Source organism: Anomalospiza imberbis, chromosome 5 (assembly GCF_031753505.1).
Source record: "Anomalospiza imberbis isolate Cuckoo-Finch-1a 21T00152 chromosome 5, ASM3175350v1, whole genome shotgun sequence".
Lineage (NCBI taxonomy): Eukaryota > Metazoa > Chordata > Aves > Passeriformes > Viduidae > Anomalospiza > Anomalospiza imberbis.
The window spans coordinates 22,347,623-22,360,412 of NC_089685.1; the positions used below are offsets into that span (position 1 = coordinate 22,347,623).

General features: G+C 36.0%; 1 protein-coding gene and 1 long non-coding RNA gene across 3 annotated transcripts in view; one reads left to right on the forward strand and one right to left on the reverse strand.

Moving 5' to 3' along the window:
- The window catches only part of FAM3C (FAM3 metabolism regulating signaling molecule C), a 29,608-nt gene extending 18,876 nt beyond the window's left edge, over window positions 1-10,732 (forward strand). For both annotated transcript variants that reach the window (XM_068189880.1, XM_068189881.1), the window contains 5 exons: window positions 3,660-3,718; window positions 5,263-5,313; window positions 5,722-5,806; window positions 7,756-7,882; window positions 8,901-10,732. In XM_068189880.1, coding sequence (XP_068045981.1) covers window positions 3,660-3,718; window positions 5,263-5,313; window positions 5,722-5,806; window positions 7,756-7,882; window positions 8,901-8,990 — 412 coding nt within the window. In that variant the 3' untranslated portion in view covers window positions 8,991-10,732. The remainder of the gene's footprint in view (window positions 1-3,659; window positions 3,719-5,262; window positions 5,314-5,721; window positions 5,807-7,755; window positions 7,883-8,900) is intronic.
- On the reverse strand, window positions 1,979-3,639 carry LOC137473844 (uncharacterized). The gene is made up of 2 exons (XR_010999018.1): window positions 3,384-3,639; window positions 1,979-2,482 (listed from the first exon to the last, which is right to left on the reverse strand). It is a non-coding gene; the product is annotated as an uncharacterized lncRNA (long non-coding RNA).
- Window positions 10,733-12,790: the final 2,058 nt, after the last annotated feature.

Here is a 12,790-nt window from a genome sequence, read left to right on the forward strand (position 1 = left end):
CTACTCCAGTTTAGCTGTTTCTCAGCTCACACTATATTAGTACAGGTAGCACATACAGCAGCTAGTGCTAATGAATTCTAGAGCCAATGGCAACTTCTCTGTGAACAACAGAACCCCACATAATAAATAGGATAGTACATGTATAAGAGAAGAAAATGTATTGGTAGCAGTTTCCATCACTTTACTCTCCAAAGTAACTGTCAGGCTAGTCTCAAGTGATCTTAAAGAGAAGACTGTTTTTAGCAGTAAGCAGCATTCCTGTGTAAGGCTGGCTTAGCTCAAGCTTGCTGGCTTGTGTGGGAGGCAGTTTGCAGCAGAGCATCCGGGGGAGCTGGGGAGCAGCTGCTCAGCAGGAGCTCACCTGGGCACCTACAGAGCCTACAGGCTGCTCCTTCCACTTTCCATTCTTACTGGGGACTTGCTTGGTGACCTTGGGCAGGCTGATCTAATCTCAGCATGGTATTTCTGCTGGTGTTACAAAACATGCTGCTGTCTTATTCTGCTTGCTTAATATAGGAAGCTTAATATCTGTGGAGACTTAAGCTGATTCAATGATTAAAAGTTGTGGGAATGCAAGTAATATTTTAATTTCAGGATTGTAGGGTTGTTTTGTTTGGGATTTTTTACTCTTTTTTTCTTTTGTTTAAATGTCTTGCTGACTGATTAAATAAGAAGAGTTTTTTTATTTCTGTCCAAAAAAAAAGAAAAATCCTCTACTAGATATTTTGCTGAAGAAAGTGATGAAAAACAAGTAGTTGCTGTAAAAAGTCCTCGAAGTGGGCACAACTATTGGATTCTAAAGTCCAGCTTTCCTTGGCAAACATCTTTCTGAATTCCTTCAGAGGGGAACTGGTCATGTCTGTCTAATTGTCCAGCAGGAAATTTGATTGGTTTTTTATTATTTCCTTCTTTGCTCATAAGAGGTTTTATTTCTCTTTCAAAAGCTCTGAACTTGTAGTCCGTAAATTCGTGGAAGAATTCTAAAACTGATGAAGGGCTGCCCTCCTGTGAGAAGCTGTTGCATTGCAGCCTGTTGTGTTTGTGATGATGCACAAGCTGTCTCCGGGATATAAAGTAATATATCAGAGCTCGGAAAAAAACTCATTTCCTCTTGAGTAGCTCTTATTTTAGAGATATTTTGTGAACTCACACTTGCAAAAAGGTTTTTCTTTTTCTGATTACTTTGTGCTCTTCATACTTCCAAGACAGGACAGCAGGAATGTTTTCATAATTTGTGAATGATATTTACAGAGTAGAGTATTTTTCCTATGTATTAAATGTAAGGATGTCACTTGAATTATGAAAGCACTAAAGTTGCTGATACAATTTAGAATGCAAATAATTTGTCAACTTCTCTTTTGTATTATATAGATATTTTAATGTGAGACAGGATTTCTGTCAAGTTCAGTTCTGATTTCTGACAAGTTCAGTTATAGCCTTATTCTATATTGGGAAACCATAATCTAAATTAGAAGAAAACATAGTGGACCCATCATCAAAATATTAAATATAATAAATTAAAATTAATTTTAAAACTTGCTACTTCATGGGCTTTTTAGAAAGGGCTATAATTACTTCTTTACCAGCAACTCCTCCATGCAGTTTTACTTCAGTGTGAAGCCAGTTGCATGATTGTGCCACAGTAACCCAATAGCAGAATGTTGTACTACATTCCTTTAGTAACTATTAATTCTTGTATTCATCATTGCAGATTTTATCTGAATCCCTTATAACTTTATGCATGTGTGGAGTTTCAGTGTCTAGTAAACTCAGTATTAGGTATTTTTCTCTTGCTACATATTTACAGAGAATTTTGTAGTTAAAATGAAAGGATTTTTTCCTTTTTTGTAAATTAAGTGCCTACTAAATTTTGCAGGAGGAAAAGAACGGGTTCAGAATTTCATTGCCTTTATTCATTTAAGTTCCAGTCTTTATTTACCATATGTTTTTCTTGTTCAGAAGTTTTCTTGCTCAGACGTGACATGAAAATGACATGATCAGAGCAGAAATGATCCTCCAGTGGCTAAAATACTTGTGGAGTTCCCTACTAAGCAGAATTGGATTCTGAATTTCAGCAGGAAATTTCAAGTATTTTCTTTAAGAAATTGCTGAATTATAGTTTTAATTTAAATCATAGTCTTTGGCAGATAGTATAACCTAAGGGACTAACAGAAGAATGTGAACTCCGTCATCTCTGATTACTAGTTCTTTAAAACCTTTTAAAATCACTCTGCCAAGAGTTGTCCTTATCTGGTAGTCTTTCACAGCCTCTCTGAATACTGAGTCTGGTTCTGATACTTGTCTGTTCAGTTTGTCATTCCTCTAAATTTTGGCTTCTGTCTTCATCCTGGGTGCAAAAGATGGCACCAGAGAGGAAGATTTTTACGTGCTTCTATGATAGACCATTTCTTGTTCCTAGCCTATCACTACGAAGTTGGCAGGAGAAAGATGACATGGAAGCTGTGTGTGTAAGGATGCATTGCTTGGTTCAGACATGACCAGAAAATCATATTGCTGAGGAAGAAATGTGAAAAAATTTTGAACATAACAGGATTGTACACATTTGCAGCCCCTTCCTAAAGCCAGCTAGGGAGGTTAAAGAAATCCTAATCAGGATTAAATTAAAGCATCTTCTAGAGTGTGTTTGTAAGTAAGGACATGTGTGCACCTATGTAAGGACCTGTGTGCTTTTGCTGAGATGCTTTCTTTAATCTCAGCTGAAGGCTTCTTCATTATCTTAAATTATGTAATTGTTCCAAACTTCTGTTTGTCCTGTTTATGTTACCTCTTTTAACCCTAGCTTCAAAATGTCAGTGCTGGGATATTTGGGGTCTGAAGGAAGAACAGAGTTCTTCAAAGTGTGTGAGTTGCCTGTGAACAGGGATGAGGAGGTCTGGAAGCTTCCTCTCACTGGAGTGGTACAGCCACCATGGTCTAAGGCACAGCATCCTACCTAAATCTTAATGTTCCTGTTACCTCTTCTTTGCCACTCTGAAGGGCTTCCACTTCACAATGGGACTCTTCAGCCCCTTTGCCTCTCTTCAGTTTGATCAATGAATTGCTGTCCTAGATTCTGACATGTTTTTGGGATATGTGATTGTAGTCCAAGATTGTATGCAATTTTTGCTTAAAGTCCCATCAGTGTGCTATTTTTCTTGCAGTTAGATTTCCTGTTACATGTATGAGTACATAAGTGCTTTGCCTTTCTTGTTTCTTCATGTGAATTTTAAATGTTTCTGTTCAGTTACCTTTTAAACTCATTAACTCATTTTTGTTTATTGTGTGCTTGAAAAAAAAAAGCTTAAAATGCTGGTTATGTGACTGTGCTGAGCTCCACAAATAAACATTTGTTTATTTTTAAAAACATTAATAACTACATAAACAGCACTATTTTTGTGGCACTTTTAATATACAGATGTACTTTGAAACCATGATTAAGCAATCAAATCAATACAGCTGGGGATACTTGATGTATTATTCTTAATTTAGTGGTTCCTTAATAACACAGATTAGTTCAAGGAGATTTTGCTTCATTTAAGTACTCATGAACATGTGGTCTTTTAACTATGTCTCTCTTAGAACTTGATCCTAGTTAAAAAACAGAAATATTTCACAGCAGAAGATTGCTTGATTAAAAATGAAAATTCATTTTGTTGCAGTTTAATGAGTGGAGTAAAAAATAATGTTGGCAGAGGAATAAATATGGCCTTGGTCAATGGTGAGTGACATTTAAGTGGACAGATTGTCTTCATTTTCAAACTGTTTCTGAAATTTAATGTGAAATACTATGGGATGGTGAAAGGCAAGCACCAAGGAGAAAAGGAAGTACTCAGCTTATTTATACTGAGTTAATGACAGATATTGGCACTGATGCCTTGTTGTTACAAAGCACAAAATCTCAGTGCATTTTTGTTTCTAAAAATGGGTTGTAAAAATAGTAATGTGGAGTGCAGTGGTACTGTCTTTTTGATACATCACATAAATTCCTAATGCAAAACCAGAAAAAGACATGAGGTGCGTGCTACTTCTTTTGACCTTGTGTATTGCCATCACTAATTATACTGTAGAATGCACTCTTCTGTTGCTCTGTTTTCAGTGAAACTTCTTTAGCATCTTTAACAGTTTTGTAGCTACAAAGACCAGTTCATTATTTCCTCACTTGAATCAGTATATTTGGTCTATAGACTTTGTCCATAAATACATCCTGTTAAGTGATTGTGTTACGGGTTTGTAATTTTCATGAAAACCAAACAAGTTTAGCTGTGTGTTACCTTGAAAGCTGAACTGAATGTCAGCACTGCCATATTTGTCTTTAATGTAAAGGAAACGATTCTTTGTAGCACTGAGATAGCACTTTGTCATTTCACTGCAATATAAATTCTTGTTATTTGCAGATTGTACTCAGATTTGCATCATCTAAAGCATAATTTGAACAATACTTCCTAATCCTATGTTGCTTTCCTAAATTGTCTCAGTCTGTTCAAAACCAAAATACCTATCTTTGTATTTTATAGCTGCAGGCTTTCTCTCTGTCTTCCAAACTTTAAATTAATGTATATATTAAAAAAAAACTCCACCTTCCATCAAATACTCCTTTGCAGACAGCATAGTAAGAAAAGGCAATAAGATATACTATATTGTCCACTATTTTCCTATTTATTCTGGATGTTTAAATCTACTTACAGTAATAAGTCTACAGCAAAACATGCAGTCTAATTTTAATCTTTCTGACTTTCCATATTAATTTTAAAACTTGCTACTTCATGGGCTTTTTAGATGGCAGTCAATAGCTATACTGTCTATTTTTGCAAAACCAACTTTAAAAAAGGGCAGATATATGAACTGAATATTCTGTGTTGGTTTTAGAGTCTGTGGGTGTTTTGATTTATTTTAGATTCCACTTGAAGCAAAATCAGAATTTTGCCTTGTATCATAGAATGGTCTATGCTTGAAGGGACCTTTAAGATGACCCAGTTCCAACCCCCCTGCCATGGGCAGGGACACCTTGCACTAGACCAGGTTGCTTAAAGCCATAACCAGCCTGGCCTCCAACACTTCCCTGGGTCTTCTCACTTTTTTCCTCTTACCTTCCCCTGCACTTTTTCACAAACCACTAAAAGAGAAGTTACCACAATTCATTTATTTAGTGCCTTCTGCAGTACTTTGTCTGAAAGAGTATGAGAGGAGTTGGGCATGTTATCTGTAAAATAATTTTGTCTATATTTGATGCCACCAAATGTTTCTTTTTCTCTTTTCTTTCAGGTAAAACAGGAGAATTATTAGATACTAAGTTCTTTGACATGTGGGGAGGAGGTAGGTGCAAGTACACTGGTCAGAGAGAAACAACAGATGTGCTTTTTTTATTCCTTCTTGTCCAGACTCCATTGGCTGTGTGATTTAAGGTGATAGTTAAGGGAGTGCTTCACCTCTACCTTTGTAATCGTGAGGAGAGTGCAACTTTAAAGAAACACAAGTAGTTGAGGTGGGAGGGAATGGTGTAGATAATCAAACAGACTTGTTCTCCAGAGTAGTTCTTATTAGTGGTTATGTCTTTACCCAATAAGGATTAAACTCTTTCTATAAAATAAGAGTTCTATTTTATATATATAAATAGTGTATATATTATCTTTACAAATATTCTTAAAAGTAATGTCTTTGCAGATGTTTAAATACAGAATTGTTGCTTATTATTAAACAGTTTTATGTTCTCTTTCTTTTCAGATGTGGCACCACTTATTGAATTTCTGAAAACCATCCAAGATGGAACAATTGTGTTAATGGCAACATATGATGATGGTGCAACCAAGTATGTAATTGATTTTAAACAGCAAATGTTGCTTAAACTTTTACATGCTGTTTTATACTGAAAAAATACATTATCACACAACCACTTTTAATAAGATTTTGTTCTTCCAAGATGACAGATTTGAAACTATACTTTTAGTTTATTAGTTTTGTAATGTAGATGTGATTTGGGCACAATAAAAATCAAACTAAAACTAAGCAGATATAGGTGTGCTGATTTTTCTATTGCTGATGGCTCATTCTGTTTTAGGCTAGTAAATTCAGATAGGTCCAGATATAGAAACATGATTATGAGAACATACTCTGGTTGAAAGTGTCTGTTCCATCAGCACTTTCTTCAGATCAACTTCAAGACAGAGTTTGGTGGTTACAGGATGGCAGAGACCTTTCCCAACAAGCCTTGCCTGTATCCTTACATTTAAAGTTAAATAAGTTACTATTGTGAACCTTATATTTTTTGGCCTGAATGTTTTACTGTTTCACCCTAAAGCTATTAGATTTATTAATCTAGATGTAGCCTAAGTGGGTTTAGGTCTCCTGAAGCATTCACAGCTTAGGTCAGTTTCAATAAATGCTAATAATTACTGTAGAATATGTATTATAATCTACTCCTCACTTAAGTCATCCTATCCAAAGGATTGCTTTTCACAGTGAAAATTGAAGCTTCTTTCTTTTTCTTCTGTTGTTTTACTAATTTACTTTTTGTTAATGTGGTCTGTACGTTTTTTTTTCCTCCGTTGGTTCAATTTGTTATCTACAACTTGTCCATATTTTTGATACAGAAGCAGCTTCCCTATGACTAAGTCCTGACTTTGCAGTGTGTGATCTTTACAGTAAATAGTCAAGTGTGTTTACATTCACTGCTTTTAGGAAAGAATTTACTGGGGTTTTAGCCAAGGTTGGATCTTCTCTCTGTTGTTCTGTTCACTTGTTTTGTTACTTTACATTTTACCTTCTTCCCTTTCTTCTTTGACATTTTAGATGTTAAGTAATAATAAGTAGAGTTAGTTTTGCTTCAGTAATCATATTACAGCTGATGTTTTTGAAAGTTGTTTGTAGCTAGAATACAGCTAAACAAGAAGTTGTATTTGGCCTCGTCATGCTGACAGACAGGAACTACTGCTTACTGACAATACTACAACTACCACTGGTAGTTGATAGTACATATAAATGCCAGTTCTTGGAAACAAAATTGTGAAGAGTCAAACTGCCCTAATGCTTGAGAAAGTTGGAGTATGGGTTGGGCAAATAATCTCCAAGTATTTAATAATCTTCATATTTTTGGCTAAAGTGAGTCATACAGCTATATCTCAATAGGTGGTAGTAAGCTGTAGTTTTTTGTCTTGTTTGGTAATCAAGCACCTTTATTAACTTAAAGGAAGAAATAAAGAGCTGCTATTTGGAGATTTTGGAATGATATCCTACAGAACTGTTTTTCTTTAGATATTAAAATTATCCTACTTGGGTTTGCAGGCATTGAACCATGCTGTGATGCAGCATTCTGATTTTTGAATTAACTGCCCCAAGAAGATGAGAACTTATTTCAGATATTAATTTCATTCTTCTAATCTGAAAGAGCTTTTACTTCATCTAGACTTCAGCTTGAGCCTGCAACCAATGTTTACTTTAAAGACTGACTTTTTTAGTTGCTTGGAGAATTGCTAACAGAACTTGAGATGTACAAATTCTCACAGGAGAGAGTTCTTGGCTTTTGTTGGTGTAGTGATAGGTTTATATCCTGGTTTCTTGAGATTATAGTATGAAAGAGCAGCACTCGATGCATCAGGTGATTTCAGAACTAGCCTTACCTGATTCTGAAAGAGAGATCTTGCCCAATATTGACTGACTTAAAGTATATTAAATAAGATCAAAGCAGAATGGTGCACTGAACAATGAAAGCTCTAAGGGCATGTGGTTTATTCACATATGAACTTCTCTGGTTTGTTCAAGGCTTAATGAGGAAGCACGGAAACTGATCGCTGAATTAGGAAGCACATCCATTGCAAACCTTGGCTTCAGAGACAACTGGGTCTTCTGCGGTGGTAAAGGAATTAAGACTAAAAGTCCATTTGAACAGGTTTGTGATTCTGTAACCTGGAATTTAACAGCTTGCATTAATAGTGGCATAGCATGTTTTATAAATGCCACGCATTTATTCAAGATGGGTATCTATTGCAGTACTGGCACACAATCTTATTTTCAAGTTTTTTCCTTTTCCTACTTTTAAACTTTTAAACATACAAAAAAAAAAGATTCTTTGGTGACTCATAAATAAGAAAAAAATTCTTATATGGTATAGATGTTACTATGCCAGTAACTAGATTATTCATCTTTTTAATGAATCAAATTAACTGAAGAAGTCAAAGCTCTCTGCCTGAGTTGTGTTGTGTTTTAGATGCACTAAGAACAGTGAGCTTCCAAGAGATAAGTGGGTAGTTAAGGTGTTGGTGTTCCCAGCTGTTAGCTTTGCTCTTCTCTCAAATTGCTGCCATTGCAAAATTTGTGAAATAGAAGATATTCCTATACTTTAGCTGTTACAATTCAGCATGTGCCAATGTTGCCTTTAATTACTGGTAAAAGTAGGTTTGTACTAGCAGAGTAAACATGTGTTTTCTTCTGCCAGCTTTGTAAGGGAGGGGAAACTTAAGTGCAGAAACAGTGGCAGACTCTTGGAGGCAATAATGTCTTACCGACTGTAGGTGGTTGTTTGGTAGAGAAATAAAATGTTCTTTTAAATCTTACTATTTGTTTTCATTGCCCTGTAAATTTAGTATCCTTATTTATTTTTACCTAGTGCTTCATGCTTTAATGCAGTTGGTAATTTCCTTGATTCTCTCTTCCTAAGCAAATATCTATAATAAAATTTAAAAATGTTTTCCCTGTATGGCTTAACTTTTTACCATATACTTGTCTAAGCAAGTTACTTTAAATGGTGAATACTTATAGATTGCTATGTTTGATTCAAAGCACAAGAAGATAATAATGTTTTTTCTTTGTCCATGGCCTGAAAATAAGTACATGTCTTAAACCTATGAGTTAAACCAAAATGATAAATGACTTCATGTTAATGGCAGATTGATATTTTCCATTTATAGCATATAAAGAATAACAAGGACACAAACAAGTATGAAGGCTGGCCAGAAGTTGTTGAGATGGAAGGCTGTATCCCTCAGAAGCAAGACTAAATGAAAACAGAAGAAAAGGGAAAAGAATATGGAAGAAAATGCACTTTCTGCTATTATTAGAGAGAGGGCTATGAAGGAGACTGTACTGTAAAAATTATTTTTAAAGCATGCAGCCATCTTGTCAGTGTGTGCATGAGCACTGACATTTTGAATATTGGGATTATTTATTGCTGACACACATAGAAATTCTTTTTGTAAATATATCCAAAATAAAAGAAACATCCAATCATTTCTATGCAGATTTCTTAAAAGCACAGTATTTAGTTTGCCTGTGGTAAATAATACTTGTAGATAACTGGCTAAAAAATTACCTGGACAATAAATAGATTGTGACAAATGTACTGTCCTCTTAACAGTGCAATGTTGCTGTGACTATGTAAACTTGGTGGAATATTGTAGATTTTAGTAATACATTAATAAGGAGCTTTATTTTTTTTATCCTCTGCCTTTTTAATGGCATCATCAATTTTTATTAAAACTATTTGGTTATTCTAATACCAAGTGCTCCAAAAATTTATTTTGTTGTCCCCCATCAAAACTAAATAATCAGCAAAGGAAGTGTACATGATAATATAACACAGATATGCTATGAAAAGCACAATAGAAATTTTTTTCTATCTTTAGGGGTTGAACTAAGATAAATATGTAAATAGTATGTGTGATATTTAAAAGCAGCTTGGAAGAATTTGTACTTAATTTGAAAGTGTTTTCTTTATAGAAGGGACTGGCATGTTAAGCAGCAGTGCTGTGGCTAATTTTTTCTTTTTTTTGCAGCTTTTGTACTGCTGCTTAACCGTTGATTCTCCCTATGGCTGTTCAGCTGCAGTGGCTGGTCATGCAGTGGATGTGTGTAGTGGAAGAGCTTCCTCTTTTAGTTCTAACATCAGGAAAAATTTCCCCGTCACAAAGAGCCTGTTAGAAAGCAGTCTGCCTTCTAGTGAGAGTTGTTTCAGGGTACACAGCTGTGTACCTTCACCACCTACCGTACTTCTCATGAGCTGGGGCAATCTCTTCTTCAGTGGAATGTCAGAGAGAGCAGTGTGTCTTGAGTTATGCAATGTGTGACTTATAAACTTAACTGACAATGTTTCTGTCATCCTTTTTTTAATGGGAAAAAAAAAGGACCAAGTTTAAGTGGCCTTATTCTTTAGCTTGTATCAGAGCTGTGTGAAGACCTTGCTTTCTTTTTAAACTTGTATTTCTTTTAAGTAGGGCCAGCTTGAACTTATCCTGAAACTGAGTTATACCATTCTGACTGTGTCCATATTCACAAAATTAGGGCTGACACAGAACTGGCTGTAATCTCCTGGAACTTTGTGTTATGAATTCTGGTATATTACTCAAAAACTTCAAGCTAGTACTATGGGGCAAAAGCCAAAAAGTATTTTTCAGGAATCAACAGTGAGTATAACAGAGGCATTGGAAATAGTATTATTGTTGATGTTTTCTGAATCAAATTCTGTGCACTAAAAATTTCAAGCAATATTGAGACTTGCCTTGTAAGAAAAATAAATAATCTCTGATACCACAGTAAGACTGGATTCTGAGTTGTTCTCTATGTTTAACTAGCTTTTTAAATAATGTGGGTTTCCCTCAATATTAATGTGAAATAGCTATCAATGCACCTGACACAGTGCAATTCCTTTTGTTAAATCTTCCAGATTTTCCTGTGTAGAAAGATGTGTTAAAGTCATAGGTATTCTTTCATTGAAGTAAAATCCCTTTTCCTAATCAGTTTGAAATTTTATTTCATTACTTAAGGCTATAGTGAAAAACGAATTGTCTAATTCCTGGAATTTTCACAGAAATTCAGTTCTGCTGGTGTATATGCCAGTATTGGCTACGCTGCTATCCAGAATAATACCAAAATAATTTTGAAGTTACTCAGCAGGGTTTTAAGAGGAAAAAACCTTATTTGGCTGCATTAGTAGTTTTCCTGGACTACATTTGTCTTCATTGCTATGGCTTTGAATGCCAGTGAATATTTCATCTTTATTCAAATTAACTGGAAAATTAAACGGAGGATGTGTGCCTTTATTAGCAATCCAAGTTGAGTAAAGATACCATAATTCTCTTAACCCCTTAAAGTTGTACCTGCAGCAAACATTTTAAACAATGTATTTTAAAACAACGAAACGGTAAAATTATTTTTGTTGCATCTTAAATAATTTGAGTCTTAAAATTTTGATGGAAATCTTCCTCTTACTCTCTAAGCCACGTCCTCACAGCTGTATGGTATCATATTTAATAAGACTCTTGCCAAATATTTAGAAGTTGTACTGGATTGGCCACACAAATGGGGTCTCCTTGCTTTTCTCCATCACCATGCTTTATTGACTTGCTGCAAGATCTGGTCCAGCCTTCTCTGCCTTGAGTGGGCAAGTTACAGTATCCTGCTGCTGAGATGAACTCTCTGAAACCAGTGGGACCTTCTGGTAATCTATCTGCATTTCATTTGAGTTGCCAAGCACAAAGATGACTATTCTGGCCTCTCTCCAGCTGGGGATAGGAAATCAGTTGCAAAGATAAAGGTACAGGTGCATGAATACCTGTGTGTGTGTGACAAAGCTCCAGGATCCATATTTTCCTATATGGAAACATAGGTGATAGGAGCATTTGTAGCATCTTGCAGACTTGAGAACAGAGCAGCAAGGGAAGGGAAGAGAAAGGTTGTGAGGTGTGTCTACCTCAAAAATTAGAGCTGTGAAAAGAGAAGGGGGAAGGACACAAGAAGGTTTCAACTTAATTTTCACTGTGGAATACCCAGCTGGGAGTCAAGGCACCTGAAGATGACTTCAATGTAAACCACAGCTCTAGACTGCTTTACAAGTGGTGCTTTATATGGATTAATAGGAGTCCTAATGAATAAACTGGAGGGGGTCTCTGCCTTGATGTACCCTCTGCACCTTCCCTAGTGTCTTTCATGATCCAGCTTTTTTTTTTTTTCTCTCTGGGAAAAGCAGACCCTTTTACAGCCTTGGTTTCCTGATTGCCAGTTTGGAAAAAGCTTAATTTTGCTCAGCATGCTTTGCTTTCCAGATGTCTTACTGTGGCACTTAGTTTCCTCAAACATTGAATTGACTGCTAAATGCTTGATGTGTATATAATGTCTCCTGAACTGTTTGGTTTTTCTGCAGTCTGAGTGTTTTTCAAGAATAAGTGTATTAATAAAATAAGAGGCCAGGTGGGTAATTTCAAAAGGGAAAATCATACTGCCATAAGTGCTGACTGACTTTCCTGTGTAAGGATGGGAAGGGCTGCAGTGCCTCCCTAACTGACTTGGGTCTTGGCTAAGCTGAATACTGAACAAAGGACTTTTTATTGATGAAATCCTCTTCAGTTTTAAGGCTGTAAGGCCATTGCCTAGCCTTAATACAAGGGGCCTGTGAAAGAAACTTGAAGAAACCTGTAGGGCTAGATGGGAACTTTGGGGCTGAAGTAGGAAAGTGTGAGAACAGTTCTTGACCTTTTCAGTGATACCATGAGGTGTCAGTGACTCCTGATGCTGTACAAGAGATGTAAGGGACCCTGCTTCTTACCCTCTGAGCAACAGGGCACAAACACCTGAGCTTCAGCCACACCCTGCTCCTGCCTCCCTGGGGCCTGAAAAAGTGAAGAATGGCAAGAAAGAACATGTTCTACTTGAGATATTTCTATGCATTTCTGATGACATTAAAGCCACTTTTAGTTCCTCCCTGCTGCCTCCGCATTTATCCCTTTCAAGTTTACAGAGATCTAAGGCATCCTTCATAGACTCAGGTTAAAACAGATTCCTCAGATGTCACTTCCTGTGCTTAACT